Source organism: Phodopus roborovskii, unplaced genomic scaffold (genome assembly GCF_943737965.1).
Source record: "Phodopus roborovskii unplaced genomic scaffold, PHOROB, whole genome shotgun sequence".
Lineage (NCBI taxonomy): Eukaryota > Metazoa > Chordata > Mammalia > Rodentia > Cricetidae > Phodopus > Phodopus roborovskii.
In genome coordinates this window covers 938,556-964,219 of record NW_026126547.1, presented here as the reverse complement: position 1 = coordinate 964,219, position 25,664 = coordinate 938,556, and the positions used below count along the sequence as shown (strand labels likewise).

At 44.4% G+C, this 25,664-nt stretch overlaps 1 protein-coding gene across 1 annotated transcript in view; it reads right to left on the bottom strand.

Annotated features, from left to right (window-relative positions):
* Positions 1-654: 654 nt before the first annotated feature.
* Positions 655-25,664, bottom strand: part of Ogdh (oxoglutarate dehydrogenase) — a 69,480-nt gene continuing 44,470 nt past the window's right edge. Inside the window, exons 7-24 of the mRNA XM_051200549.1 lie at positions 22,131-22,285; positions 21,783-21,929; positions 21,102-21,192; positions 20,563-20,742; positions 15,709-15,837; positions 10,521-10,700; positions 9,741-9,893; positions 8,939-9,041; positions 8,505-8,633; positions 7,900-8,050; positions 7,486-7,613; positions 7,226-7,404; positions 6,798-6,869; positions 6,117-6,245; positions 5,035-5,107; positions 2,267-2,430; positions 1,894-2,048; positions 655-1,737 (exon numbers count right to left, since the gene is read on the bottom strand). Of these exons, the coding sequence (XP_051056506.1) occupies positions 1,617-1,737; positions 1,894-2,048; positions 2,267-2,430; positions 5,035-5,107; positions 6,117-6,245; positions 6,798-6,869; positions 7,226-7,404; positions 7,486-7,613; positions 7,900-8,050; positions 8,505-8,633; positions 8,939-9,041; positions 9,741-9,893; positions 10,521-10,700; positions 15,709-15,837; positions 20,563-20,742; positions 21,102-21,192; positions 21,783-21,929; positions 22,131-22,285 (2,439 nt within the window). The 3' untranslated portion in view covers positions 655-1,616. The remainder of the gene's footprint in view (positions 1,738-1,893; positions 2,049-2,266; positions 2,431-5,034; positions 5,108-6,116; positions 6,246-6,797; positions 6,870-7,225; positions 7,405-7,485; positions 7,614-7,899; positions 8,051-8,504; positions 8,634-8,938; positions 9,042-9,740; positions 9,894-10,520; positions 10,701-15,708; positions 15,838-20,562; positions 20,743-21,101; positions 21,193-21,782; positions 21,930-22,130; positions 22,286-25,664) is intronic.

Below are 25,664 nucleotides of genomic sequence, written 5' to 3'. Positions count from 1 at the left end.
CAACCCAGCTGTTTTTCACACAGCTTCTATCCTGTTTATTATGTTTGTGAGTAAATGCCAATTTGTGTCTTGAAAACAAAACAAAAACAAAAAAAAAAAAAACAAACCAACAACCAAAAACAAACGTGCTAACCACAGCCAGATGCAGTAGTGTTCTGTCCTCCCCACATCTGAGAGTAAGGGCCTTGCTCCCATCCCAGGACATTCTTCTCTACTGGGGACTGATGCCATTATTGGAAGTGTTCAACCTAAGCTGCGTGGATATGGCAGGAGAAAGGAGAAGCTGATGGCACCAAAGGCCCAGGCTTGGGCCAGTGCTGCCCCGAAAGCAGGGCCCCGACCCCTAGGACCTTTGTTGGTACGAGGTCTCATCTAGGTTGGCTTTAAATTTGCAAGCTAAATGACAGCCACTAAGAAGAGCTCATGAGGAATGCTAACTCAGATATAAATGCCCAGGCCAGAGGGCAGGGCACCACCCCGACAGAGCAGCTGACCCAGTGTGCGTCATGCATCCACTTACAACGACTGCTCTTGCCCATGAAGGGGTGTAGAAAGCTGTGGGCACACATCCAGTAGACAAGTGGCAGCCCCCCAAGCAGGTTGGAAGGGCCTGGCTACGGGGAGCTGGAACACACAGAATGACAGCAGACAGGCTGGCCATGATAACTTAGTTTATGGGTCAAGCTGATGCAATGCAAAGTTGGTTGTCCTTTTTATCATTTTTCTTTTTCTTTCTTTCTTTCTTTTTTTTTTTTTTTAACCAAAATAAATAAATCAGATCTGTCCCTTTGAAGGTCAAAAGAGGGAGGAAGGACAGCTGGCTTCTTGGGTCACCTTGCCCTTATCCACTGATCTCCTGTTTTTGACCTGCCTTGGCACAGTGAAGATAAGGACTTATCAACTGCTTCAATGTGCTCAAGGGAACAACAGAAAGAAAAGTAAGTGGCTGGGGGATTAGGGAAGAGGGGGGAAGAGTCAGCAGGACCAAGAGGCAGCCAGTGCCTGAGATTTGGGACCCAAGGGAACTTCTGGACTCTACTCACAGCCCATCACTCCAAGCATGGTAGCTAGGGCAGCTTCCCCACATACAGCCCCAAACCCAAGAAGGGTAGCAGGACTGGACCTATGTTTGCTGCTAAAGCCTTTTTAACTGCAATCACCCAACAGCTGAGTGACACCCAGAAGCCCTGCCAGCTACAGTTCCTCCATGTCTTCTCAGTTTGGGCCTAGTCTTGAATCTGGCTTGATGGGTGACAAGGACTGACTACCAGTACCTTGGGAAGCCACACAGGTTTTCTATTCCAAGACCAGAGAATTACACAGTGAGGATGGGTAGGGCCAGAGCTGCCTTCCCTAGGACATCTTGAGGGGACCTTTCTTCATCTTGCTCCTTATTGCCTCCATGGAAGGTGTGCAGCCTGAGAGAAGTCAGCACAGGCTGGCCAGTATTGGCCTGGGGCGCAGCTGAGCACTGGAGCAGACAACCTAATTCCTATGAGAACGGGAGGAGGCATGTGGCACGGCAAGGGGCAGAAGTGTGGGCAGTGCTGAGACACTATTCTTTAGTTGAGAAGCAAAGAGCATCATGGACACAGGGCCATCAACTCCAAGGGCATCTAAGAGAATTTCTTGAAGGCGTCCAAGTCAAAGGCTGTGTCCAGGAAGCGCTGCAGCTCTGTCAGGTGAGTTTTCTTGTTGCCAGTGGCTGGGGCAGCGGCAGGGTCTCGGCCAGCGTACCTGAGAGGCACAGAGAGGGAGCAATGACGACAGTCAGAGGCGGGCCCTGCCTGCCTCCCAAGCCTGCCTCCAGGTTAACTGCCACCAACCTGAACCCACCAACCTGAACCCGAGGGAAGGTTCTGCAGGCCTCCCCGTCAGGGACTTGGGCCTTACCAGACAGGCTTGGCACGGTCGATGGTGGTCCGAAGTCTTGGCTTGACATAGTCATAGTAGCCTTGGTTCTTGTGCTCTTCCTGGCACCAGGCCAGCTCAGCATTGGGATACTTCTGTGCCTCCTTCAGCAGGAGGTCGAAGGGGAATGGTGATAGCTGGAAGAGAGCAGGGTTGAGATCAAGAAAGGGACATTCAGAAGGTGGTAGGGTTGGTTAAGCAAAGGGAGGCTGAGATTTCAGAAGGGAAAGTCTTGCAGCTATTGTAGGCAGGAAAGGTTAGAAACCTCAGCAAATGATGTTTTGCCAAAGCACTATGACCCACATACCCCATAGGTAGGACACTGACAACTAGCTGCTATATCACATGCTCTCACCTGCTCAATCCTTGTAATAGCCACCTGCTCTGCCATGCCCCTGGCTTTGCGCTCTCGAGTGAGGTCATAGTACACCTTGCCAGTGCAGAAGAGTAGTCTTTTGACATTGTTTGGGTCCTGAGCTGCAGGGCCATCTTCTGGGATCACACGCTGGAAGTGGGTTCCTGCAAGAAAATTTCCATAGCGGGACTGGTTCTTTCTCCAGGCCTACTCTACAGCTGCGGTGCATGAGCTGAGGGCTATCGCACAGTGGCTGGGATCTATGGTTTGAGGGTTAGAGAGACTTCTACCTCATAAGCTTCTGATGCCTGTGCATTTCCTCAGACTAAGAATGCTGTATAAGTAGAAGTAGGGACATACATCTTTAACCCTAGTATGCAGGAGACAGAGGCAAGTGGACCTCTCTGAGTTAATGCCAGCCTGTTCTACATAGTGAGTTCCAGCTCAGTCAGCGCTACATAACAGACTCTGTCTCAAAAAACCCAAACCAAAAAAACCCCATCTGATGGCTACTTATACATATACCTTACAAATTTACAAATGAAAAGAGTTACAACACTCAAGAGGGTATATCCAAACAACTGCTGCTAGAACTGGTATTCACAAAACAGAGGAGACTTGAGACACTGTTTTTATGATTAAACATTCAACTGGTAAATGACAGAGTTGTACAGATGGAAAAATCCATGGCAAAAATCATATGCAAGCTGGGTGTTGGTGCCACACGCCTTTAATCCCAGCACTTGGGAGGCAGAGGCCATATTCAATGGTGAAAGACTGGAAACTGCTCCTCTGAGGTCAAGAGCAAAGCTAGCAGGCCCACTCTTGCCACTTGTATTCAACATGCTACTGAAGCCCTAAGCACAACAGCTGGGTGAGAAAGGAGAAACAATGGCATAAAATGGAAACGTGGAAAGTGAGGGTGTTTCAATGGGCAAAACCCTTGCCACGCAAACCTGATATGAGTTCAGTCCCTGGAACCCACATAAAAGTGGAAAACCCAAATTCTGAAAGTTGTCCTCTCACGTCTACACATCACGTACACACAAATATATGAAATAAAATAAAATCCCAATTATGGTTTTTGTAGAGGAGAGGATTTCTTTCTAAAATTCGTATTGTAACTCAAGGGACAATGAATAACCAAATAAAAATTTAAGACAAAACAAAGTTCAGGAGAAAACTTTCAAAATAAACTTTGTGCTTTCCAAACAAGCTATAATAGCTATAGTAAACAGCATGACACTGGCAGGGCAGAGGTGGCACATGCCTTTAATCTCCATGTTCAAAACACTGTTACTTACAAGAGCTTAAACATGGAAGCGCCCCAAGTACCCACCAAGCAGTGAATGGATAAACCAAATGCAGTGGCTACAAAAGATAGGGCACTTTTTAGTCTTTTGGCTAAAACCAAGTATGTAGAATGGAACACTCCTCCACCTTAACAAGAGGGGAAATAATGGCATACTCTACCATGGGTGAACCCTAAGGACAGTATACTAACTGAAGTAAGTTAGTTATAAAAAGATAACATACTGAGCACTCCTATTCTTTGAATTCAAAAACCTGAAAACTTTCTGAACACCAACATGAAACCACAAGTAGACTATTCACCTGTTACATGATAGGTTACAACTAAAGCTCAGGTACACTGGAAATAGAGAGTGATTTTCTTTTAGAAGATTTATTTATTATCTATACAGTCTTCTGTCTACATGTATGCCTGTAGACCAGAAGAGGACACCAGATCTCATTACAAATGGTTGTTAGCCACCATGTGGTTGCTGGGGATTGAACTCAGGATCTCTGGAAGAGCAGCCATCTCTCCAGCCTCCTAGAGTGACTTTTTTTTAGATGGGTGTAAGATATTCATAAAATAAATGCAGTCTACATTTAGACTCGGGTCTATACAAATATTTCAAAACCAGGAAAAACACCAAAGCTAAAACCACTCAGGTTCTAAGCATTTTGGAGAAGGGCTGCTTGGCTGCACTGTTTGATTCTACTTGGGAAAAAGTGGCTGCCAGAGCAAGAACAGCAAAGTGTAAGGAGTACTTAGTGGGTGAAGGGTTTCAGCTTTACCTGATGTAAGCTCTAGAAGTAGATGGTGCGATGGCTGTACAACAGTAACAATGTTCCTCTGTGACACTGAACACTTAAAAATGGTTAACAGTAGATCCCACATTAAGTAAATGCTTCCACACACAAAAAATAGAAAATGCTGTACAGAAGACTACAGGGGCTTGGAGGTTGAGAGGAAGCAGTGTTCCTGGCCTCATGAGCCACAGAAACATTTGGGTGGCCACATGCTGCTTGTCACTTTCCAGGCAGGGATCTCAAGCCACAGATTCCTATCTTAGCAGTGTAGCTGGCATGCTTCCTCCCCTGCATTATTCCTCACTATGAAGAATTTAATCTGACACTTGTACTCCTGAGCTGTGGTGAGTTTTCACATGCACCTATTTGTGAACCTAGACTCCCTCCCTCTTTTTTTTAGACAGGGTCTGGCTGGCTTGGAAATCGCTCTGTGGAGCAGGCTGGCTCTGAACTTAGAGATACTCCTGTCTCTGCCTACAGAGTGCAGGGATTAAAGGCGTGGGTCTGCTATTTTAATGCAGTTCCTGGGCCACTCACAGTCAGAGGTCTTTATCTCATGCCTAAAAAGCCTCAGGAGATAAACACAAGTCCCACAAGCCCTACAGAACAACAAAGAGGCCCAAGAGCTTACTAACACTGTCCTGGAAAACACCTACACCCTCCACACCTACCTGGAAGCATCTCATCAAAGCTAGTTCTTGCCTCAGGATGGCGCAGCAGGGATTTCGGAGTGAAGACGATTAACTGAAAGACAAAATATACTTATAATAGACTATTTTAAAGATTTTAGAATGAAGATACAAGGTAAGGGCCATCTAAACCTTTATCTTTGGTACACAGCCAGACAGCCTGTCTTCCAGATCTCAACAGGAGACTCACAAAATACAAGAAGAAAAAGATTCCAATTTTTCTGTTGTTCACCTCCTCTGGGTAGGTATTTACTCTCCAGGACCACCTTGCTGGCCTGGAGCTTGGTGAGCTGACCCAGTTGGTCTCAGAGATAAGGCACTTTTAGCCTGTCGAAAGCTTAAGGCCTAGCACTGGGGCTGTTCTGCCTTGTGGGTCTGCAGGCTTCTTGGGATACAAAGCTGGAAGCCTTAGCTTTGCATCCACCCTTTGCAGTATCCCAAGGCAGCAGGGCCCTCCTGTATCCTTACCCCAGACCCCTTATTCTGATCATTTTGCCCACTTGCCTTTTCCACACAAGTCCTACTCACACCTCAACACCCAGTTCAAAAGCTGCTTTCTGGGGTCCCTGAAGTTCCTTGGTCCCTGTTACTGGGGCTCACATTTCTTTCCAATGCTCAGCACACCTACGTGATAACCTGTCTTACTTCTCAATATACCATGACTGTACTTGTCTTCTGTCTGTCTGTCTGTCTGTCTGTCTGTCTGTCATTGGTTTTTCAAGACAAGGTTTCTCTGCAGCTTTGGAGCCTGTCCTGGAACTTGTTATATAGACCCATCTGCCTCTGCCTCCCGAGTGCCAGGATTAAAGGTGTGTGCCACCACCACCTGGCATGTTGGACTCTTACATGTGGTACTCAAGAACATGTGAAGATTCTCAGTCTGGGAGTGAGAATGTGCAGTTCCTTGGTATTCATAACAATAGGACCTGACTTCCTAAGACATCTTACCCTTATTCCCCTTTAAATGTGACCCACTCAACCTAGAGAAAAAGACACTAGGGGAGTCCTTTGTATTAACACAGGATGGCCAGCACCCTGGTCATTCTGGACAACCCGGCACTGACCGGCTTCCGGAAGGGCAGCAGGATCTGTCGTCGAAGTACATGGAAGAAGTTGCCAGGGGTAGAACAGTTAACAACAATCCAGTTGCAGTCGTACAGCTGATTGATGTCAAAGTTGTCTTCCTGCAGGTCCTGCAGCATGGGAGCAAATGGCCAGAGGCCGGCAGCAGCTATGAGCATTCTGCCTGGGAGAAGAGGTAACTTAGGGCAGAGGGGCCCCAGGATGTCTCACTGAAGACTTAAAAAAGACAAAGGAGCAGGCTACACAAGTTTCCTGAGTCTGAATCCCATTTAACCCTTGACAGCTTCTGAAGGGTACTGCTTGGCAGTGGATGCATGGAATATAGGAGACACAGGTGCTGGCTACAATTAAGTCTCCTCTTCCTTAGTAACTGGCTCCTAGTAGTTCTGAGTTCTTTAAAATTGCCTTAAATCCCTATTTGAAGGACAGCAGTGGCAATATCACCTAAGAGGTCAGGCTGAGGTTCTAGGCTTCCAGCAATAGCAGGAAACATGAAATAGTCTACTTCAGGGACATCAGAAGGTATGGGGCCATACTGGTCTACCCACTCTGATTCCTAAGCCAGAGGGAGAATCAGCTGAGATCTGACCCCTCAGGATAGCCAAGTGGAAGTCTTTCCTAGATGCCCCAGGCAGCTGAGTGACATGATTTGCTCTACTCACAGGCAGGACATCTGGGTCATCATTGCACATCTGCAGAAACCTCTCTGGGCGGGCAGAGGAATGCTCTGGACCCTGGAATCAGACACACAGTTTGCAAGTTCTCACATGCTGACATCTACTACACTTGCCATTTCTTTTTCCTGATGTCAGAGCTCAATGGATTCTTTCCCCCTCCCGCTAGCAAAGCACAGGGCAGCAGGGACAAGGGAACTGAGTGCTGGAAAGACTGAGTAGCACTGGCACCATCTGCTGCCTATCTAGCGATGGCCATCGAGGCTGCACACAGATGGGTCACTCTTGCCTTCCAAAGTGCTAGTCTTCCCATCAAATGTATGGGAAGCACCGATAGAACCCTCTGGTCTTTGGGATGGGGTCCTGGACAGGTCCTTCCCAGGTCTTGAGTTTGGTGGGCAAGGGAAAGATCTCACCATGCCTTCCATGCCATGAGGCAGCAGGAGCACAATGCCATTCTGCCGCACCCATTTTGCCTGTCCTGGACAGATGAACTGGTCAATGATGCACTGGGCCATGTTGTTGAAATCACCAAATTGGGCCTCCCAGAGAACCAGAGCATTAGGGCTAGCCATGGCAAAGCCCAGCTCAAAGCCTATAATGGACAGAAAAGGAAGAGTTCAGGACACCAGACAAGGAATGCAGAAGGTTGAGGTGGGGTTGGAGTTGGCCTTACCCAGGACACCATACTCAGACAGAGAGCTGTTGCATACGGTGTAGGGGGCCTGATTGGGCCAAAGGTGGTTCATGGGGATGCAGGTTCTTTTGTCTACATTCTGATCATGGAGAACATGGTGGCGATGGCTGAGGCAGAATGACAAGATTAATAAGCAAGAGTACAGATACCTGAATCAACCATTTGGACCTTGAAGCTCTAATAGACCCACTGTGACAACCTAGCTTTCTGCCAGATGCTGCACAGTAGAGCCCTCCCAGCATATAAATGGAGCATCCAAAACAAAACAGGAAAGGGTAAGGCACTCTCGACATGAGGACGTAGTGACTTCTAGAAATGATTTCCCCACCCTGGAGTATAAATACCAAAGCCCTTCCCTTCCATTTCAAACTGAAGGGTAAATATTTTTGTTACCTGAAGGTGCCCCGCTCTACATCCTGGCCACTCAGCCGGACGTGGATGCCTTCTTTCAGGAGTGATCCAAATGCCATGTATTCTGCCAGAGCCCAGTCCACAGTCCGGTTTGTTACTAGCTCTTTCCGAGTCTTCAAGATCCGGCTCAGCCCTGCAGAGAAAGAGCAAGATGTTGGGCAGTGGTGCTGCACACCATTAAGTACAGCACTCGGGAGTCAGAGGCAAACAGATCTCTGTGAGTTATAGGCCAGCCTGGTTTACAGAGTGAATTCCAGGATAGGCTTCCTCCAACCCCTAAAAAAAGAGCAAGAGAGAGCACTCACAGTATTGCAGGTCCAGCTCATGTGGACACCTTTCTTTCTGTGCTCCAATGACACAAGCAGAGTTTTTGTCACCCAGTGTTAGGATAGGAAAGTGGTGACTGACCTCCTAGTTGCTTCTCTGCTTCTTTTCAAGTGAAAGAATTTGTTGTGGGAGCTAAGTCTACCAATACATCCAGTGGGCTCTGGACAGGGGAATTTCTGTAGTGCATGGCTGGGGACACGCCTTCAAGAGGTATTGATCTAGACCAGTGTTTCTTCGGGCAAGTGCAGGGGGGTGGTTACCTCCATGGATGGTAAAGTTGTCCACAGGTACAGAGCTGGCGACATTTCCAATGTGGGCTAAGTCATCCTCTTCCAGGCCAGTGGAGGGACAAGACATGCTCCTGGGCTGTCCATCCAGGGTGAAAAAGCCTAAAAGGACAAAGATAGGCTGTGGCTGCTCTCTACTTTGGAAGGGACATCCACAGTGCAGACCAGAGTAACAGCTCTGACTTTCTAGAAACTTTACCATAGTACCACATGGCTTTGGGTAAATGAAGGGTAAGAGACAGTAAAGCCTGGATGGCCTCCTCAGGGACCACAGAGGCCTTGCTGAAATGGAACATTCACTGTATTGTAGGTACAGAAGAAGAGAGCAGGAGCTTTGTCTGGGAAGAGGCTTCATGGTTATATCCAATTTACAAGGAGTCTATCTGGAGTGATGATCCCTTGCTTACCAGGCCAGGGGGAATCCAGCCAGTGCTTGATGTGCAAGATCTTCTCATCTTTGGATCTGGTAAATGCTTCCTCACATATCTTATCATACTTGGAGATTTCCTCCTGGAAGAGTGGGTGAATACACACAGCGGGCTGAGTACAGCACACCGTGTTGTACATGCCTATTGCACCCTGGCCTTCCAGTCCTTCTGCACTTTTGCATATCTCACTACCCACCCACTGTATTTACTCAGAATTGCCAGTCTCCAACATAGCCTCTTTAACATCTGAGAGAAGCCTGTAATTTCTGCTCCTCATTCCCTGCATCACTTGGCTAGAGATTCTGTTTAGTATGAGTCCCCGGACTGACCATTTTTTGTAAGAACTGGTTAGTTTTGTGTGTTTGTAGAAGACAGGCTTTAGAGCTGTGCCTTCAGCAGTGTTCAGTCTGGGGCCTAGCACCTTCCCCTGTGTCCAGAACTGCTGCCCCACAGGTGACAGAATGCTCTGTGCACATAATAGGATCTTTAGCAAGCTAACGGACGCTTTCTTGTCCATACATCTCCCAACCCAAACAGCCTGTGTCAACAGAGAGAAACCACTGAATAGCCACTACCTCATCTCCAGAACACTTTTCTCTACCTTTAATAGATCTGCCTTCTTTAAAAAGCATCTTGGTGCCCCAGATCCACAAAGAAGTTGAAATGCTGAAATGCTATAGTTGTCAAGACTTTACATGCTTCCACTGGAGTCCTATGACGAAGACTGGCCTGGGATGATCTTCTCAGTTTGCCTTAGCACTAAAGGCCCACCAGGACATACCTCATACTCAGGCTGGTTGACGACACCCTGAGATACCAGCAGCTCTGCATACTTCTGCAGCACAGGCTTCTGCTTTCGGATCTGCTTGTACATGAGTGGTTGTGTAAACATAGGTTCATCCATCTCATTGTGGCCATTTCGTCGATAACATACCTAGTCAGAGTAGCAAGAGAAGACTATTAAGAGATTGTGGCTCATGTGTAGAAAAGAACAGCACTGTGTGTGCGTGTGTGTGTGTGTGTGCGTGTGTATGTGCGTGTGTGTGTGTTTATCTATCATTTCATCTATGTGATGCCAACATGGCTATTACTGCTTTGCCTCAATTTACTTCTTCTACAGTTAAGATTTTGATCTTTCTTTTACATGGAGAACTTGCTCTATTAAATGAGACATAATAAGAGTGACTTGGGAATATAAATTCTCTCTCTCATTTTTTTAAGACAGGGTTTCTCTGTGTAGCCCTGGCTGTCTAGGAACTCACTCTAGTCCAGGCTGGCTTCAAACTCAGAGATCTGCTTGCCTCTGCCTCCCGAGTGCTGGGATTAAAGGCATGTGCCATCACTGCCTGGCACAGATTATTTGTAAAGCAATCTAAGACAGTACTAGATGGACCTGTATGCTCCCACTGAAGAGTATTAAGAGGAGAGTCTATATCTGAATACTCTGGAACCAGAAGGATCCTACCTTAAGTATGAATTTACAAAGCCTAAAGAGACTTAGCAAAAGTAAGGGGACAGGCCAAACACTCTGCTTGGATGTGCTTACCTTGGCATTACTTACCAGATCAACAACAACATCCTTGTGGAAGGTGCTTCTCCACTCAGCTGCCACCTTGCATACATACATGACAGCTTCAGGGTCATCTGAGTTAACATGGAAAATGGGAGCGTTCACCACTCGGGCCACATCAGTAGGGTAGGGGGAGGAGCGGGCCATCCGAGGGTCTGTGGTGAAGCCAATCTGTAATAATGGAACACATGATCAGGCATTAGGATATCTGAAACTGGAGTACAGAGTACAGAGGGAGGTAGGCAGTGTTGGACACAGCCTATACTTTCTGCAGGGCTACTAAAAATGTGTGCCCTAAGTGGCTTTTTTACTTAGTTTTGCTTGTTTTCTCCTAATAACAAAATCCATGCATGTTTAACATAGGTAATTTGGAAGAGGAAATAGGTTGTAGTATTAACTTTTTTTTTCTTTAAAGATTTATTTACTTGGGCTGGAGAGATGGCTCAGAGGTTAAGGGCACTGGCTGCTCTTCCAGGGGTCCTGAGTTCAATTCCCAGCAACCACATGGTGGCTCACAATCACCTCATAATGGCATCTGGCACCCTCTTCTGGCCTGCAGAGATACATGTAGACAGAACACTGTATACATAACAAATAAATAAATAAATCTTTAAGAAAAAAAGATTTATTTACTTATTTACTGTGTATACAATGTTCTGCCTGCAGTCCAGAAGAGGGCATCAGATTTTATAACAGATGGTTGTGAGCCATCAAGTAGGTGCTGGGAATTGAATTCAGGACCTCTGGGAGAGCAGCCAGTGGTCTTAACAGCTGAGCCATCTCTCTAGCCCAACTTTCATTTTATTTATTGGTTTGCCAATATAGGGTTTCTCTGTGTAGCCATGACTGTCCTAGAACTCACTCTGTAGCCCAGGTTGGCCTCAAAGTCAGAGATCTGCCTGCTTCTGCCTCCCAAGAGCTGGGATTAACAGTGTATGCCACCACTGCTGGGCTGGCAAGAACATTTTTATGTTTTTCTTTGTAGATTACTTTTTCTGCAGGCATACATATGTAAATACGTACAAGTACATATTGAAGTTTAAGATCTTGCTTTACCAATGCACAACTGGTCTATTCCTCTGCTACAGGTAGAGTAGGCTGGCAGTAGCACACTTCCCTAGTGTGCACAAAGCCCTGGGTTTGATCCCCAGTACTGTAACTGAAAAGATGATGTTAGCCAAGCTATGCACTTTAGAGAAGTCAAATTGCTTTTAAATCATCTCCCTTCTCATGCTCATTTTTGTGTGGAGGTAACATATGTGTGTGGCTTGTTCTCATGTGGGGATATATGAGTACACTGTGTGGAAGTTAAACATCAGTGTAAGTTGTCTTCTTATCTCACTGAACCTGTAACTCACCAATTGGTGAGGCTGGCTAGCTAGACCGCTCCTAGTACCTACCTGCCTCTGCCTTCCCAGTGCTAAAGTCATTAAGGTTCTCATACTAGTGTGGAAAGCACAGGGCCTGACTGCTTCAAAGTATGTAACTTTGGGTGGCCTGAGACTCATTATATCGACCTAGCTAGCTTCAAACTCAGAGATTACCTGTTTCTGCCTTTCAAGTACTGGGATTAAAGGTATGGTACAGCTAGGTACACTGAAATCTATGGATATTATGTGCAGAGAAAACACAAAACTCTGAAATTGCTCGGGACTCAGGAGACATAAAGGATCTTCATAAATGAGGCCAGCCTGGGCTACCTTGTGAAGAGCGGGTTAGCCTGGGCTACAGAGTTAAGAGCTAAAAAACAACCATATAAACAAAACTCCACAAAACAAACAAAAGTTTAAATGGAACTCAAAGCCAACAATTCTATTCATGGGTATATAGCCAAAACAACAGAAAGGAGGGTCTTGAAGAATATCTGTATGCCCATGTTCACGGCAGCATTTACAATTATTAAATGTAGAGGCAACTCAAGTGTTTATCAACGGATAACTAACAACATTTGGTGTGTCCCTATTGGGATGTTATTCAGACTTAAAAGGAAGATTCTGACACTTCCCAACACAGATGGACCTTGAAGATACAAAGGTTAATGAAGAAGTATTATCTTAAGAAGACAAATACTATAGGGTGTCACTTAAATAAGGTACCCAGCCTAACCACAAATTAGAAACAGAGTAAAATGGTGGTTACCAGGAGTGGGGTGAGGGAACAGAGAATAGGCAGCAACTGTTTTTGTTTGACATTTATTTTACTGTGTGTGTTTGTGTTTGTGTGTGTGTGTGTCTGTCTGTCTGTCTATTTGTCTCTCTGTGAGTGTCTGATACATGTTTGTGGGTGCCTACAGAAGCCAGAAGAAATGGTTGAAGCTGGGCAATTATGAACTGTCCAACGTGGGTGCTGGAAACGCAACTCAGGTCCTTTGCAAGGGCAGTAAGCACTCTTAACCACTGTGCCCTTCTCCAGCCCCAGGCAGTGGTTGTTTAATGTGGAACTTCTGTTGACAGAGACAAATGGTGGTGAATGCACATTAGGGATGTGTCTAATACAAGTGAACAGTTCATTAGAAATGGTTTCAATAATAAGCTTGTTAGGCATTCTGCCACAATATAAAAAAGGAAGTAAAGTTCATTAGTGGGGCTTTTTATTTATTTTAAAAGGTATTTCTTTGTCTTTGGTATTTTTTCTCAAGGCTTAACATCATTCTCTGAAGGCTGGCAGATTACATACTAGTACTATCATTTACTTCAAGCAAGCCACTCACTTCCTTTTCCTCAATATTCTTTTTTGGAAAATGGTAATACCACAGCTGGATGTGATGGTGCATGCCTTTAACCCCAATACTGGGAGACAGAGGCAGGTCTATCTGTGTGAGTTTTATGCCAGCCTGGTCTCGGCATGCCAGGTATACATATGAGACCTCAAGAGAAAGAAAGAAAGAAAGAAAGAAAGAAAGAAAGAAAGAAAGAAAGAAAGAAAGAAAGAAAGAGAAAGAACTAGTAATACCACCTTCATTGTACAAGTAACAACCCCATGGATTGAATTAATGCATATCAGATACCTAAGTTCACATGTTGCTGATCATATGCACTAAGTAAATGGCAGCTCTGCCTTATACTGTGATATCACTTTGTCACCCATCAGTCTCCCCCACAACCTCATAATGCATCTGGACTGCAGCTTTCTTTTAAATGCATGTATGCGGTGGGTAATAACAACCTCAGGTGTCATACTAAGGTTTGAGATAGGGTCTCCCCACTGACCTTGAGTTCACCAATTAGATGCTCGCTGCTACCCTACTACTGTAGGGGAAAAGGGCCAGCAGAAAAAAACAAAACAAAACAAACAAAAAAAAAAAAAAAAAAAAAAAAAAAAAAAAAACACACCTTGAGCAGAGCCAAAGAAGCACACTTTGGCCCTGAAACCACAGCCAATTCTGAACCCTGAACCTGAGCAGAAAACTAACCAATCCCTGAGCACGAGATCTAGCCAATCTGAGCTCAGGGACTGAAATTTGACCAACTCCCATCCTGAAAATCTCCCTGGAAAAACCCTGCCCCTAAGATTCCCTATATGAACCCTGTGCCCATTCAGTTTGTGGTTATCTTCTACCACCCTGGCAGAGGAAACCACTCTCCTGGATTCTTCCCTCTCAATAAATCTCTTGAACGAGGTTTGGGTGAGACCTTCTTTAACATGCCAAGAACTGTTACACTCCACACTTCACTGCAAGGAACTGAGCCAAACTATAACAATTTCTCTGGGGAAGCCCTTCTGCTATGGTTACTGTGATCTGTGGTATTGTTTGGTACCCGAGTGCCAGAATACCTTTCCATTCTAGCTGTAATACTTAGTATTCTGTGGTTGCCAAATGCCAGAATACTTTTCCATCTGAGCCATAACTCTTACACCTACCTCTAAGATTATATATAAATATATGCAATTATGTGCACCTTTCTGAAAATTAATTTATTTTTATGTGTATGAGTGTTTTGCCTGCATGCATGTATGCATGCATATCATATGTGTGCCTGCAGAGGCCAAAAAAGGCTTTGGATTTCCTGGAACTGGAGTTACAAACTGTAAGCTGCTATGTAAGTCGTGAGAATTGAACCTGGGTCCTCTGGAAGAGCAGCCAGGGCTCTTAACTGCTGTGTCATCTCTCCAGCCCTCACATACAGCTTTTTATACGGTAGCTGGGGACTGAACATGGGTTCCCTGGCAAATGCTTTATAGGCTGAGCTATTCTGGAGCTTTCTGAGCACTGGCTGATGGCCTCTATGGCTCATATTAAACATCTGTGACAGACAAACTTCCTTAGACAAAGACTTCCTGTCTACCCCACCACCATTTGTCTACTTGACCTTTAAATTTCCACTTAGTCATTAAGCAGAGAATTTGGCCTTCCTTTCCTTCTTGGCATTTTGAGCCCCTACACCTCAGTGAAATAAAATAAAGTTCTGTGTTAGTAGATCACAGTATCCCTTGCTCTGTTTGAAGCCTAAGATAGTGTTTATACTTAACCAGTAGTTGAGTATTTGTCAGGGAGAGTTACATATATTGGGTGAGATTACCTAAAGGAAGGACATAATAAGTAATAGATGATATATGTGTCAACACTGGGCAGAACTAAACTGTGAGAACTAGTAGAATATTATTAATTCAAGTAATACTAGAAACAAGAAAACCTAAGATTAGAAGTTCACTTTATGAAATAATCTGTGACTACTTTTACTAAAGGCGTTTTTTCCTACCTCTCTTCTAAAGCTGTTCTAAAAGACTGCATTTGACATCAGGAAATAACGTAAATAAGAGTGGATGATAAGATGTATATATAAGACTCCAGCTTCTTAAAGAGAAAACCAATTACTTTTAACTGATTCTAGACAGAAATACTCTAAAACAATAATGCCCTTCCCTTAAATAATGTAATTTAAATCATTCCATTGTAAAGAGTGGCTTTCCAAAGAAGTTTACTCATTTATTTTATGTGTACACACATCAGAAGAGGACATCAGATCCCCAGGACTATAGTTATACACAGTTGTAACCTGGCATGTAGGTACTGGGAATTGAACCCAGGACACCTGGAAGAACAGCTGTGCTCTTAACTGCTGAGCCAGCTCTCTAACCCCACGTCACCCATATTTTTAACAAAAAACCCATGATACAGTGAAGGTTTTAAATGACCAGGAGGACATGTAGGTGGCAATAGACAGACACCTGAGGTTACCTGATTGTTGACAACCACATGCACGGTGCCATGGGTTGTGTAGGATGGCAAGTCACTGAGATGGAAGGTCTCATACACGATGCCCTGGCCAGCAAAGGCAGCGTCCCCATGCAGCAGGATAGACATCACCTGCAAAACAGACTCCAAATGTAACACATCTTGATGATTAAGTCCACACAGTAAGTGGATGAAATGAGCTGCAATTTGTTTTTATTATTTGAGTTTGAGTGCATGAAAGGGAGAACAGGGTACACATGCCACAGTTCATGTGCAAAGGTCAGAAGATAACCTTGTGGAGTTGGATTCTTTTTTTCTGTATTTATATGGGTTCTGGGGATCAAGTAAGCTTCTTTATGCACTGAGCCATCTCATGCAGCTCATATTTTTTTCAAGAGTAATGTTTCAAGGTCATTTACAACTCACAAAGTAACAGGAGTACAAAAGGCTTCTAGAAGGAGTACAAAGCCCTACTAGAAGGGATTCCTGTCTAGCCAGACTTGCTACCATACCACATGTCACCACCTACTAGGACTGTCCCTAAATACAGAGAAAGCCACTTACCTGATATGCCATCTCTTCTGTACTATGCAAGACATCCTTCTATACCTTACAAATCCTTCCATCCAAGAAAGCAACTCCAGCCCCAGCCACCCCAGGGAATGGGTTTCCTTAGTAATTATACCTCTGGCTACTCCTACATACCAGATAGGTTAGCTGGGGTCACTTGGTCTGGTCACATTCTGCCAATTTCCCTTCAATTCTTCTTGGCACAGTGATATTTGGTGGAAAGAACTTTATCTCATCCCTTCTCAAACCTTCATCTCATCCTCAGCAACATCTGGACCCACCCTGGTTCCTTGAGTGGCTAATAAATGATGACCTCTGATTTGTTACTCTTACATCTATTAATTGGCATCTTCTTCCTTCTCCCCAATTTATGATTTTATGTTCATGATTCCTATCTTATTCTACAGATTCATGCAATAGAGTCATGACACCATCAGTTATTCTGATGCTCACATTATTTCAATGTGCTGTACCTTTCAGGGTACCTTATTTTCAGGCAGCACAGCACTGCAACCTCATATTGTGTTGCCTATTACCAGCCTTGATTCCTCCAGTAAAGGATGGGAATTTAGAACTCACAGCTATGTTTACCAACACCAGTCTCTAAGTCAGAGCTAGTGAATATATAGGTGTGCACACATAGGTTCTTTCTATTATTTCTGTATAACACCATCCATCAATATCTCCTCCAGCTACTCATAGAGTTTACTTATTAGCTCAGTATCCCCAGTAAGACCTATTTCTTGGCTATATAGCCTATGTCTCTCCCAATCCCTTATGTTAGTCAGGGGTCTCAAAAAAACCAGACAAACAAATTAACCCAGAGCCAATGAGGTAGAGGTTGGTACAGGACCGTCTAGCTGATTTTAAGAAGTAAGCTGGCATGTTTAAGCACTGTGAGTGGGGGGGGGGGGGGCTACAGATCAAGGGAGGAACTGAGGATGCAGTTTGAGTCTGAAACTATTTAGAGGCAGAATTCCTTCTCATTTTGGTACCACGGTGTTTAAAAGACAGGGTTTCATGGGCCAAGGCTGGCCTAAAGATTGCTATGTAGACAAGGATGACCTTGTCTCCTCATCCTTTCACTTCTACCTCCTCAAAGTTGCATTGCCATACTCAGTTTTATACAGTGCTGCAAACTAAACACAGGGTCTCATGTTAACTGGGTATTACACTGGGAAAGGGTGATCAGCTTTTGAAATCATCCCAGGCACATGTGGGCTTCCTTTGAGTCTGGAGATGTAAACCCTCTGGCAGAGGCAACCTTTGTACTGGTTGACCTGCTTGTACTGGCTACTCTTATGTCAACTGACACAAATTAGAGTCATTTGGAAACAAGGAACCTCAACTGAGAAAATGCCTCCACCAGACTGGTCTGTTGGCAAGCCTATGGCATTTTCTTGATTAATGACTGATGTGGGAGGGCCCAATCCTTGCCATCCTTGGCCTGATGGTGATGAGTGCTGTAAGAAAGCGGGGTGAACAAACTATGAGGAACAAGTCAGTCAACAGCACTCTTTCATGGTCCTGGCTTCAGTTCTTGCCTCCAGTTCATGCCCTGACCTCCTTTGATGATGGACTATGATATGAACTAAAAGCTGAAATAATAATACTGCCTCAAGTTGATTTTGGTCTCAGTATCACTCTTATAACAGACATAGGGATGTAACTAAAACACCACCACAACGTTGATTTATGCTTTTACAAGAAATGTTTCTGGAACCCAAAATCTCAAAGGTCACATTAGTATCAAGTCAAATTAGGTAAGTTTATCAATGCACAATGTTATGAACTGACCTTAGCCCAATTTACACAAGTATGCAATTTTTCCTGAGCACTAAGGTTATGTAACCTGCCACCTTACTGAGCTCTAGATTTAGTAGAAATCACATCACCTCTAAGGAATGTCAGAAAAGTAGCAAGAAAAAGATAAGACACTAAGCTTTCTTTTCACTAGGCTGAGGTCATGCAAGGGCTTAGAGTAAGGTGAGGAAGCAACTCAGAAATTGGCTGGCAGCCACCTGCACTGGGGTAAAGGAAAGCACAACAACAAAGTACATGTGAATCGGAATACTCCTAAAACACAAGGAAGGGACCGGAGAGATGGCTCAGGGGTCAAGAGCACTGGATACTCTTCTAGAGGACTCAGGTTCAATTTCTAGCACCTATATGGCAGCTCACAACTGTCTGTAATTCCAGGATTCAACACTTTCTAACAGACATATATGCAGGCTAATACACATAAAAAAAAAAAAAAACAAAAAACAAAAAACAAGCAGAGTGGTAGTGACACACGCATTTTATCCCAGCACTCGAAAAGCAAAACAAACCCTATGAGTCAATTTCCAGCCAAACAGGAGCTAGCCAATTCCCTTCATCTAGATCCTACCTTTCTTATTATTTTATTACCTCTCAGGACACTTCTAATATTCTAAATAGGGTCTGCCTGAGTAGAGTTTTGACCATGTTTTTTTTTTTTTTTTTTTTTTTTTTTTCTTTCTTCTTTTTGGCTTTTCCAGACAGGGTCTCTCTATAGCCCTGTAGCTCCCTCTGTAGACCAGGCCGGGCTCAAACTCACAGAGATCCGCCTGTCTCTACCTCCCAAGTGCTGGGAATAGGGGTGTGTGCCACCACTGCCCGGTGAGACTTTGTGTTTAAATAAAGAAAAAAATGAGTTTTGCAGACTCTACCAAAATCGTGCCCTCTTCAGGCCACTCTGAGAGGCTGGCTTGCTGCTATGGTCCCAAGCCTCTCTCCACTTTTCATTCATCTCCACAAAATATTCTTTCCTTTTACCTCCCTGAATCACATTTGTTTCTTCAATTAAATACTTTAACTTTTAAAAGTTTTTAAAGTAGGTTTTTGTTTGTTTGTTTGTTTGTTGAGACAGGGTTTCCCTTTACCTTTGGTTGTCCTGGAACTCATGGAACTCACTCTGAAAGCCAGGCTGGCCTGGAACTCAGAGATCTGCCTGCCTCTTGAGTTCTGAGGTTAAAGGCGTGCCCCACCAATGCCTGGCTTTTTTTTTTTTTTTTTAATATTTATTTTTATTTCATTTTCATTGGTGTTTATGACAGCATCAGGTCCTGTGGAACTGTAGTTACAGATAGCTGTGAGCTGCCATGTGGGTGCTGGGAATTGAACCCAGGTCCTCTGAAGAGCAGTCAGTGCTCTTAACCACTGAGCCATCTCTCTAGCCCGCCCCCCTCTCCTTGTTCTGAATTTCATACATGGGCAGGATGTGCTGAGACCAGAAGGCATTAGATTCCCTGAATCGAGAGTTATAGGTAGTTGTTGAGAAGTCTTATTGTGAGTGCCAGGAATTGAGTTTAGATCTTCTGTAGGAGTATTATGTACTTTTTTAAAATTTTATTTATTTATATTTTATGTATAAGTGCTCTGCATGTATACTTACATGACAGAAGTGGGTATCAGACCCTATTACAGATGACTATGAGCCACCATGTGGTTGCTGGGTATTGAACTCAGAACCTCTGGAAGAGCAGTCAGTGCTCTTAACCCCTGAGTCATCTCTCCAGCCCCAAGAGTATCTATCGCCTATGCTTAGCCACCAAGACATCTTGAGCCCTGCTATGTGTGCTTGTCTCATTTCTCATCTAACCTGACCCCACATCTACAGATGCTTATTCTGAAGTGCATCACGGTTCATTTTGCAGTTCCCATGTGCTCACTGTTCACTGACTTCCTGACATCCCCTACCCCATTTCTTTTGTTTATCTCCTTTTCTTCAAACAGAGTGAAGATCCTTGGGAGCAGGTCGACAGTGTCTTTCTTACATATTCTTCAATGTACCTTGCACCATGTACATTGAAAACATGATTTCCCCCTTAGTTTTTAACATAATTTCTAATAAAAACTCAATGATTTACTATATATATATATATGAAAATTAGTACAACTAAGAATTATATATAATATTATGTAAGATTGCAGTCAGGTAAGGGTTTTTATATTTGAGTGAGCCACCCAACAAATATTCAGCATTCTTTGTCACACAAAGGAAATGCCATGGGAGCTGTAATGCATTTTTGGTCTGATCAGTGACACTGACATTCTCTCCTGACATCTGAGTCCCATACCTTTTCCTTGCAGCCCCTTTTTCTGTTCATAACTAAAACCTACCTCCTCCATTGATATTGTGAAGACACAAGATAACACATTACCCATTTTGGTGATTATAACTTGGAAGGAGTGTGATTATATCTGTAAAGCACTGTGTGAAATATGACGTGGAAGAGCTTTACTCACAGTCTCTGAGGGGCTCACCTTTTTCCCTTCAGTATCTCCACAATAAAACTGCTCAGCTTTGGTCTTGCCCATCACCACAGGGTCAGCAGCCTCCAGGTGGGAAGGGTTTGCCACCAGAGACAGAGTGATATTTCTGTCCGTCACACGGTTGATCCTGCGGTGATACATGCCCAGGTGGTACTTCATGTCCCCGGAACCCTGATGAAAAAAATGGCAAGTGATGTTGGTTGGAGAGACTCGTTCTCAATGGCAGCCCTAGAGATGGGATTTTTTACTCCTAGAGCCCAACTGCAGGAGGATAGGGAAGCCTTCCTCAACATTATCCCTCCCAGAAACAAGTACAGGGTCACCTGGGCAGAAGGAATATATTCTTGCCCCCAGCAGGAGGAATACAAAGCTGCTGGGTGGAGGAGATAGGCCAATTCCAATAAGGAAGGTGAATTGTAAATGGTCTGGAGTGGAGCTTTAGTTAAGACATTTAGAGAAAACAGTGGCTCCAGGGATTTTCAAGGAGACTCAGACAACCATAGTGTGTGTATCTCCATACAGAACCTCACCTCGTCAGCAGCTTCCAGCTTTGAGTCAAACTGACAGAAAATCTGCTCCAGTTCCTTCCTGATGACATTCGCAAGCACGTTCAGTCGTCCTCTGGGACACAGGGAAGAGTGAGTAATCCCCAGAGCAAGGGTGCCTTGCCCTGCCCCTTACCCAGAACACAGAATCTCCTTGGTTTATAGCACAAGAATAATGCTGATCCAAAGCTGATGTGGAAATCAAGTCTCTGGCCATCAAGCATACTGAGCCATAACCCATGGACAGCAGAAAGCACAAATGCTACCAGCCCCGGCGCCCTGCCTCTCCCAAACCTCAGAGAGTAGTCATTCTTATAAGTGAGATAGCAGCAATGGCACTGGGTTGATTTTCCTATGAGGCATGCTCTCACTGTGCAGCAAAGGCTAGTCTAGGACCTACTACTATATCAGCCCAAGCTGGAACTGAATTTTGTGATCTTCCTGCCCCAGTCTCCCAAGTACTGTGATTATAGGTATGTACTACCATGCCCACCCGGATTAATTTTAACAAAACTCACTACAGAATGAAATATAAGTCTTAACTACATTTGGCTTTGACACTGACTCTGTAGTCATCGTGATGTAGGAGTACAAGGAGTACTCGGAAGGCAGCACCAGCAGATCTCTAGCAGGGCCCACTACTGTGCCTCCAAGGCCCATGGGTACCTGTGTGGCATGCCCATGATCACATAGTCTACTCCATTTTCACTTGACTTGTCAATGATTGTCTTGAGGGCAGGGATCAGCACTTCACAGCCTTCCAGACCAAAACGCTTCTCAGAGGACCACTTCCGCTGTAAGAACTCTTCAAACCTGCATGGAGAACAATGTATCTTGAAGAGCAATGTCCATAGGGCCAGACTCAATGTCAGGCATTCTCAAATGACAAGAGGGTACAGTAGAGGCCAATTCTATTCTCCTGCCTGCTCACCACCCTGGAGAACAGGATACCCACACTCCACAAATGGGCCAAGGACCCCCTGGGAGCTCATGGCCCAAATCACACCTCTTTACCTGGTGGACCTTACGAGCCTGGCCAACAGGGTCCGTTTCTCCTCATTGGTGAACTGCATGATTCCAGGGGTCTCAAACTTCTGCCGGATCCACTGGCACTGCTCCAAATCATTAATGAACATGAACTCCACACCAATGTGCTGACAGTAGGCCATCTGTCCACATATATACAGGGACACAAAAGTCATTGGTGAACATGAACTGCATTCCAGTGTGCCAGCAATAAACCTGTTTACTACCTTCATACTGGTAAGGGCATGTTTCACCAAGTCTCGGTGTAAGAAGATACCAACTGCCCTATTTATCTAGGCCAGGGAGGAGCAAACTGCCTTCTCTCCTATACACTTAAAGTGCTGTGACAGAAAGCAGAAATCAAGTAGGGGTATCAGTCTTGCAATATCTCTGCCTTGGCCTTCCTAATGCTGCTGGGATTACCAACTTATAAATGCCACACTTAGCTTCTGAGGTACTTCTAACACAGCCATGTAATACTTTCTTAGGATCTGGTTATGGGTACACCAAGAACCTGAGGGGTCAACCAGGCTAATGAATAACTAGTTTATTATCTTCATAGTAAGTAGCAAAGGCCATGCCAGCTTTTGGACCAGATCCCTTTCTAAGAAAGGCAGGCTGTCTTATAGTATGTTCACCACCCATGAGAAGAAAAGCTAATCAGCTCAGTGGCTACTTGGACACGTAAGACTTCTAACTTCAACTTTCTAATAACCGATTCCCCTGGAAGCTTAAGGACTGAAGAACATGACAGCACCAGAAAAAGGATAGAACCTTTTTATCTTGGGTAGGTTTTGTTTTTGTTTTTGTTTTTAGACAAAGGTCTCTACACAGCCCTGGCTGTCTTGGAACTCACTGGGTAGACCAACTTGGCTTTGAAGTCAGAGATCCATCTGTCTCTGCCTTCCAAATGCTTGGATTAAAGGTGTGTGACACCATAACCAGGTAAAAGAACAGGTTTTTAATAGACCTGACAAGCTTGAACTGAGTCTGGAAAGGAGGTGTTTGTCAGCCCTGCAAAGGTGGAGACCAGCTGGCTTTTGGGGAAGGAAAATTAAGGGGAGAAAAACAGCCTAACTGGGGGGTCTCTTGTAAATTCACCTCAGCGATGCCCAACTCCAGTATTCTTACAGACTCTCAGTCCTTGATGAGCCTTTACCACCTATACCACTGTCCTAGAGGCCCAGAACACAGATGTGAAAGTAAACTGGGAGCAGCACAGGGATAGCAAAGGCATCGGGGTGTGATGCTGCCAACTTTACAGACCTACAAGCGCGGCTGTCTTCAAACAGCCAGAGGGCCCCAGCGTGAGCCCCAGTGACTCCCTTCTGTGCCTCCATTTGGTTTAGACAACGAGCCCAGCTGGCATTGGCAGTTGCAGGCTTGTTGGATTTGTGGTCAAGTGCCTATTCTTTGTACAGTGGAAAGGCTTCGACTGAACTTACAAAAGTAAGACTGCCTGAAATATACTACAGCTTTTCTAGCCAAAAAAAAAAAATAAAATAAAAAAATAAAAAAAAAATCATATTGCTGGGAAGACCTTTGAAATTGAAGTTGTTTTGACTAATTCACATTATGTTTTTTTCTTTTCTTTTTTTGACATAGTGTCTCACTAAGTAGTTTTGGCACTTGCTATGTAGACCAGGTTGGTTTCAAACTCAGATCCTCCTGCCTCTGCCTCCTGAGTGCTGGTATCTATCATATAAAATGATAACTCTTAGAACTTCTAAATTAGATTAAGCTATCCAAAAACTTTACAGCTTTCGCCAGCCATTGTCACGTCTCATTTCTGCAGATCTGTGAGGAATCTGGCAACCAGCAGAACAAGGTATGCGTCTATACAATTCAGCCCCAGAGAAGCTATTTGCACCAAGCATCACAGAGGCTGTCTTCATAGTACAACCAACAACTGACTCCTTATCTTGTAGTTATCCTGGGTGGCCTGCTGATGGGAGTGGTGTTAGGGAAGAAAGACTTCCCTTGGTCACTACTGCATTGAGCCCCGCGCATGAGCCTGTTGTCCAGGTCCTTTTTTTATGCTTTTTAAGCCCAACAGGCAGAATTTCCATTACTGAACAACTAAAAGCAGAGAGAAAACTACTGGGGAAAAGACTCTAAGAATGGCTTTGTTTCTTCCCCATTTGTCCTTGGCCCAGTGCTCAGGAGAATTGAATTTGTTTTGGGGAGTTGTGTGAGTTTCAGGATCCCTTTGCTTCCTGCTCTAATGAAACTAGTTTAAGGGAGTCAGGAAGTGTTATCTGTAATTTTTTCCAAGACCCACTAGAGGATCAGTGTCATGTGACCTACAGCTTGCATTAGCTTAAAGAAAAGGGAGGCGACCCTTAAGTATGCTGTAGGCTGTCCACCCCTTCACACCAGGCTCAGGGCTACTTAGGACTCAGAATTTTATGGGAAATAAACCAGATGAGACACTAGCCACTCTCCCATTCCCACAAAGATGGGAAGAAAGGTACTGAAGGGCCTGGAGAATATGTGAACAGATCATATGGTTTGGATAGGTAGTGTGTATAGGAAGAGTCCTCACCAAGACTCCTAGAAAGTGAAGCAGGTTCTTGTATAAATGGTTTTTATCTGATTGTTGTCCTGAAAGCACCAGATTAGTAAGAGGTAAAGGTTGGGATACACAGAAAAGCCAAGTCCCTTGGGACATGGCCTCTTGGAGGATGACTGGCTTATATGGGGCAATATGTTTGGTTTAGTTGATAGAACTTCCATGTCATCAAGAGCCAGCAGAAATACACGAGACCACCACAAAACAACAACAAAAAGTCAACAATAAAAAAAAAAAAAAAAAAAAAAAAAAAATTCCGAAAAGCTAAGCTGGGCAGTGGTGATGCATACCTTTGATCCCAGCACTTGGCAGGCAGAGGCAGGTGGATCTCTGAGAGTGTGAGGCCAGCTTGGTCTACAAAGCTAGTTCCAGGACAACCAGGACTGTTATACAGAGAAACATAGTCTCCAGAGACCAAAAAAGAAGAAAAAGAAAACTAAAACAAGAAATACATGAGACCCCAGAAAGCCATAACTGTTGTCCTCAGAGCAATCCCAACTTAGAATATAGGTATGTACATAAACCTCTCACTACCATACTGGTGGTGATGCTTCACTTACACGGGATGTGTAGATGTATTATGCTGTGGTGTAATTATACAGAACTTAACAATATATGTTTGGAAAATTTTAGTAAGTTAAATTTTCCTAGCAGAAATAGAGGAGATGAATTTTCCTATTTTATTAGACCCAATATATTAAACCTATTGTTTCACAGTTAAAGTTGTTCAGGCATTTTGCCTATTTCAAGTGTTCAACAGTTCTGTAGATGAGGCTGGCCTCAAACTTAAAGAGGTCCATCTGTGTCTGCATCCTGGTTGCTGGGATTAAAGACGTTCGCTACCACACCTGGCTTCAAGTAATCAATAGTTAATAGGTGGTGAAATTAACTAATAGGTGCTGAAAAAGGCAGGGTCAGACAACATAATCTAGGTGCACTGGTGGGACCCA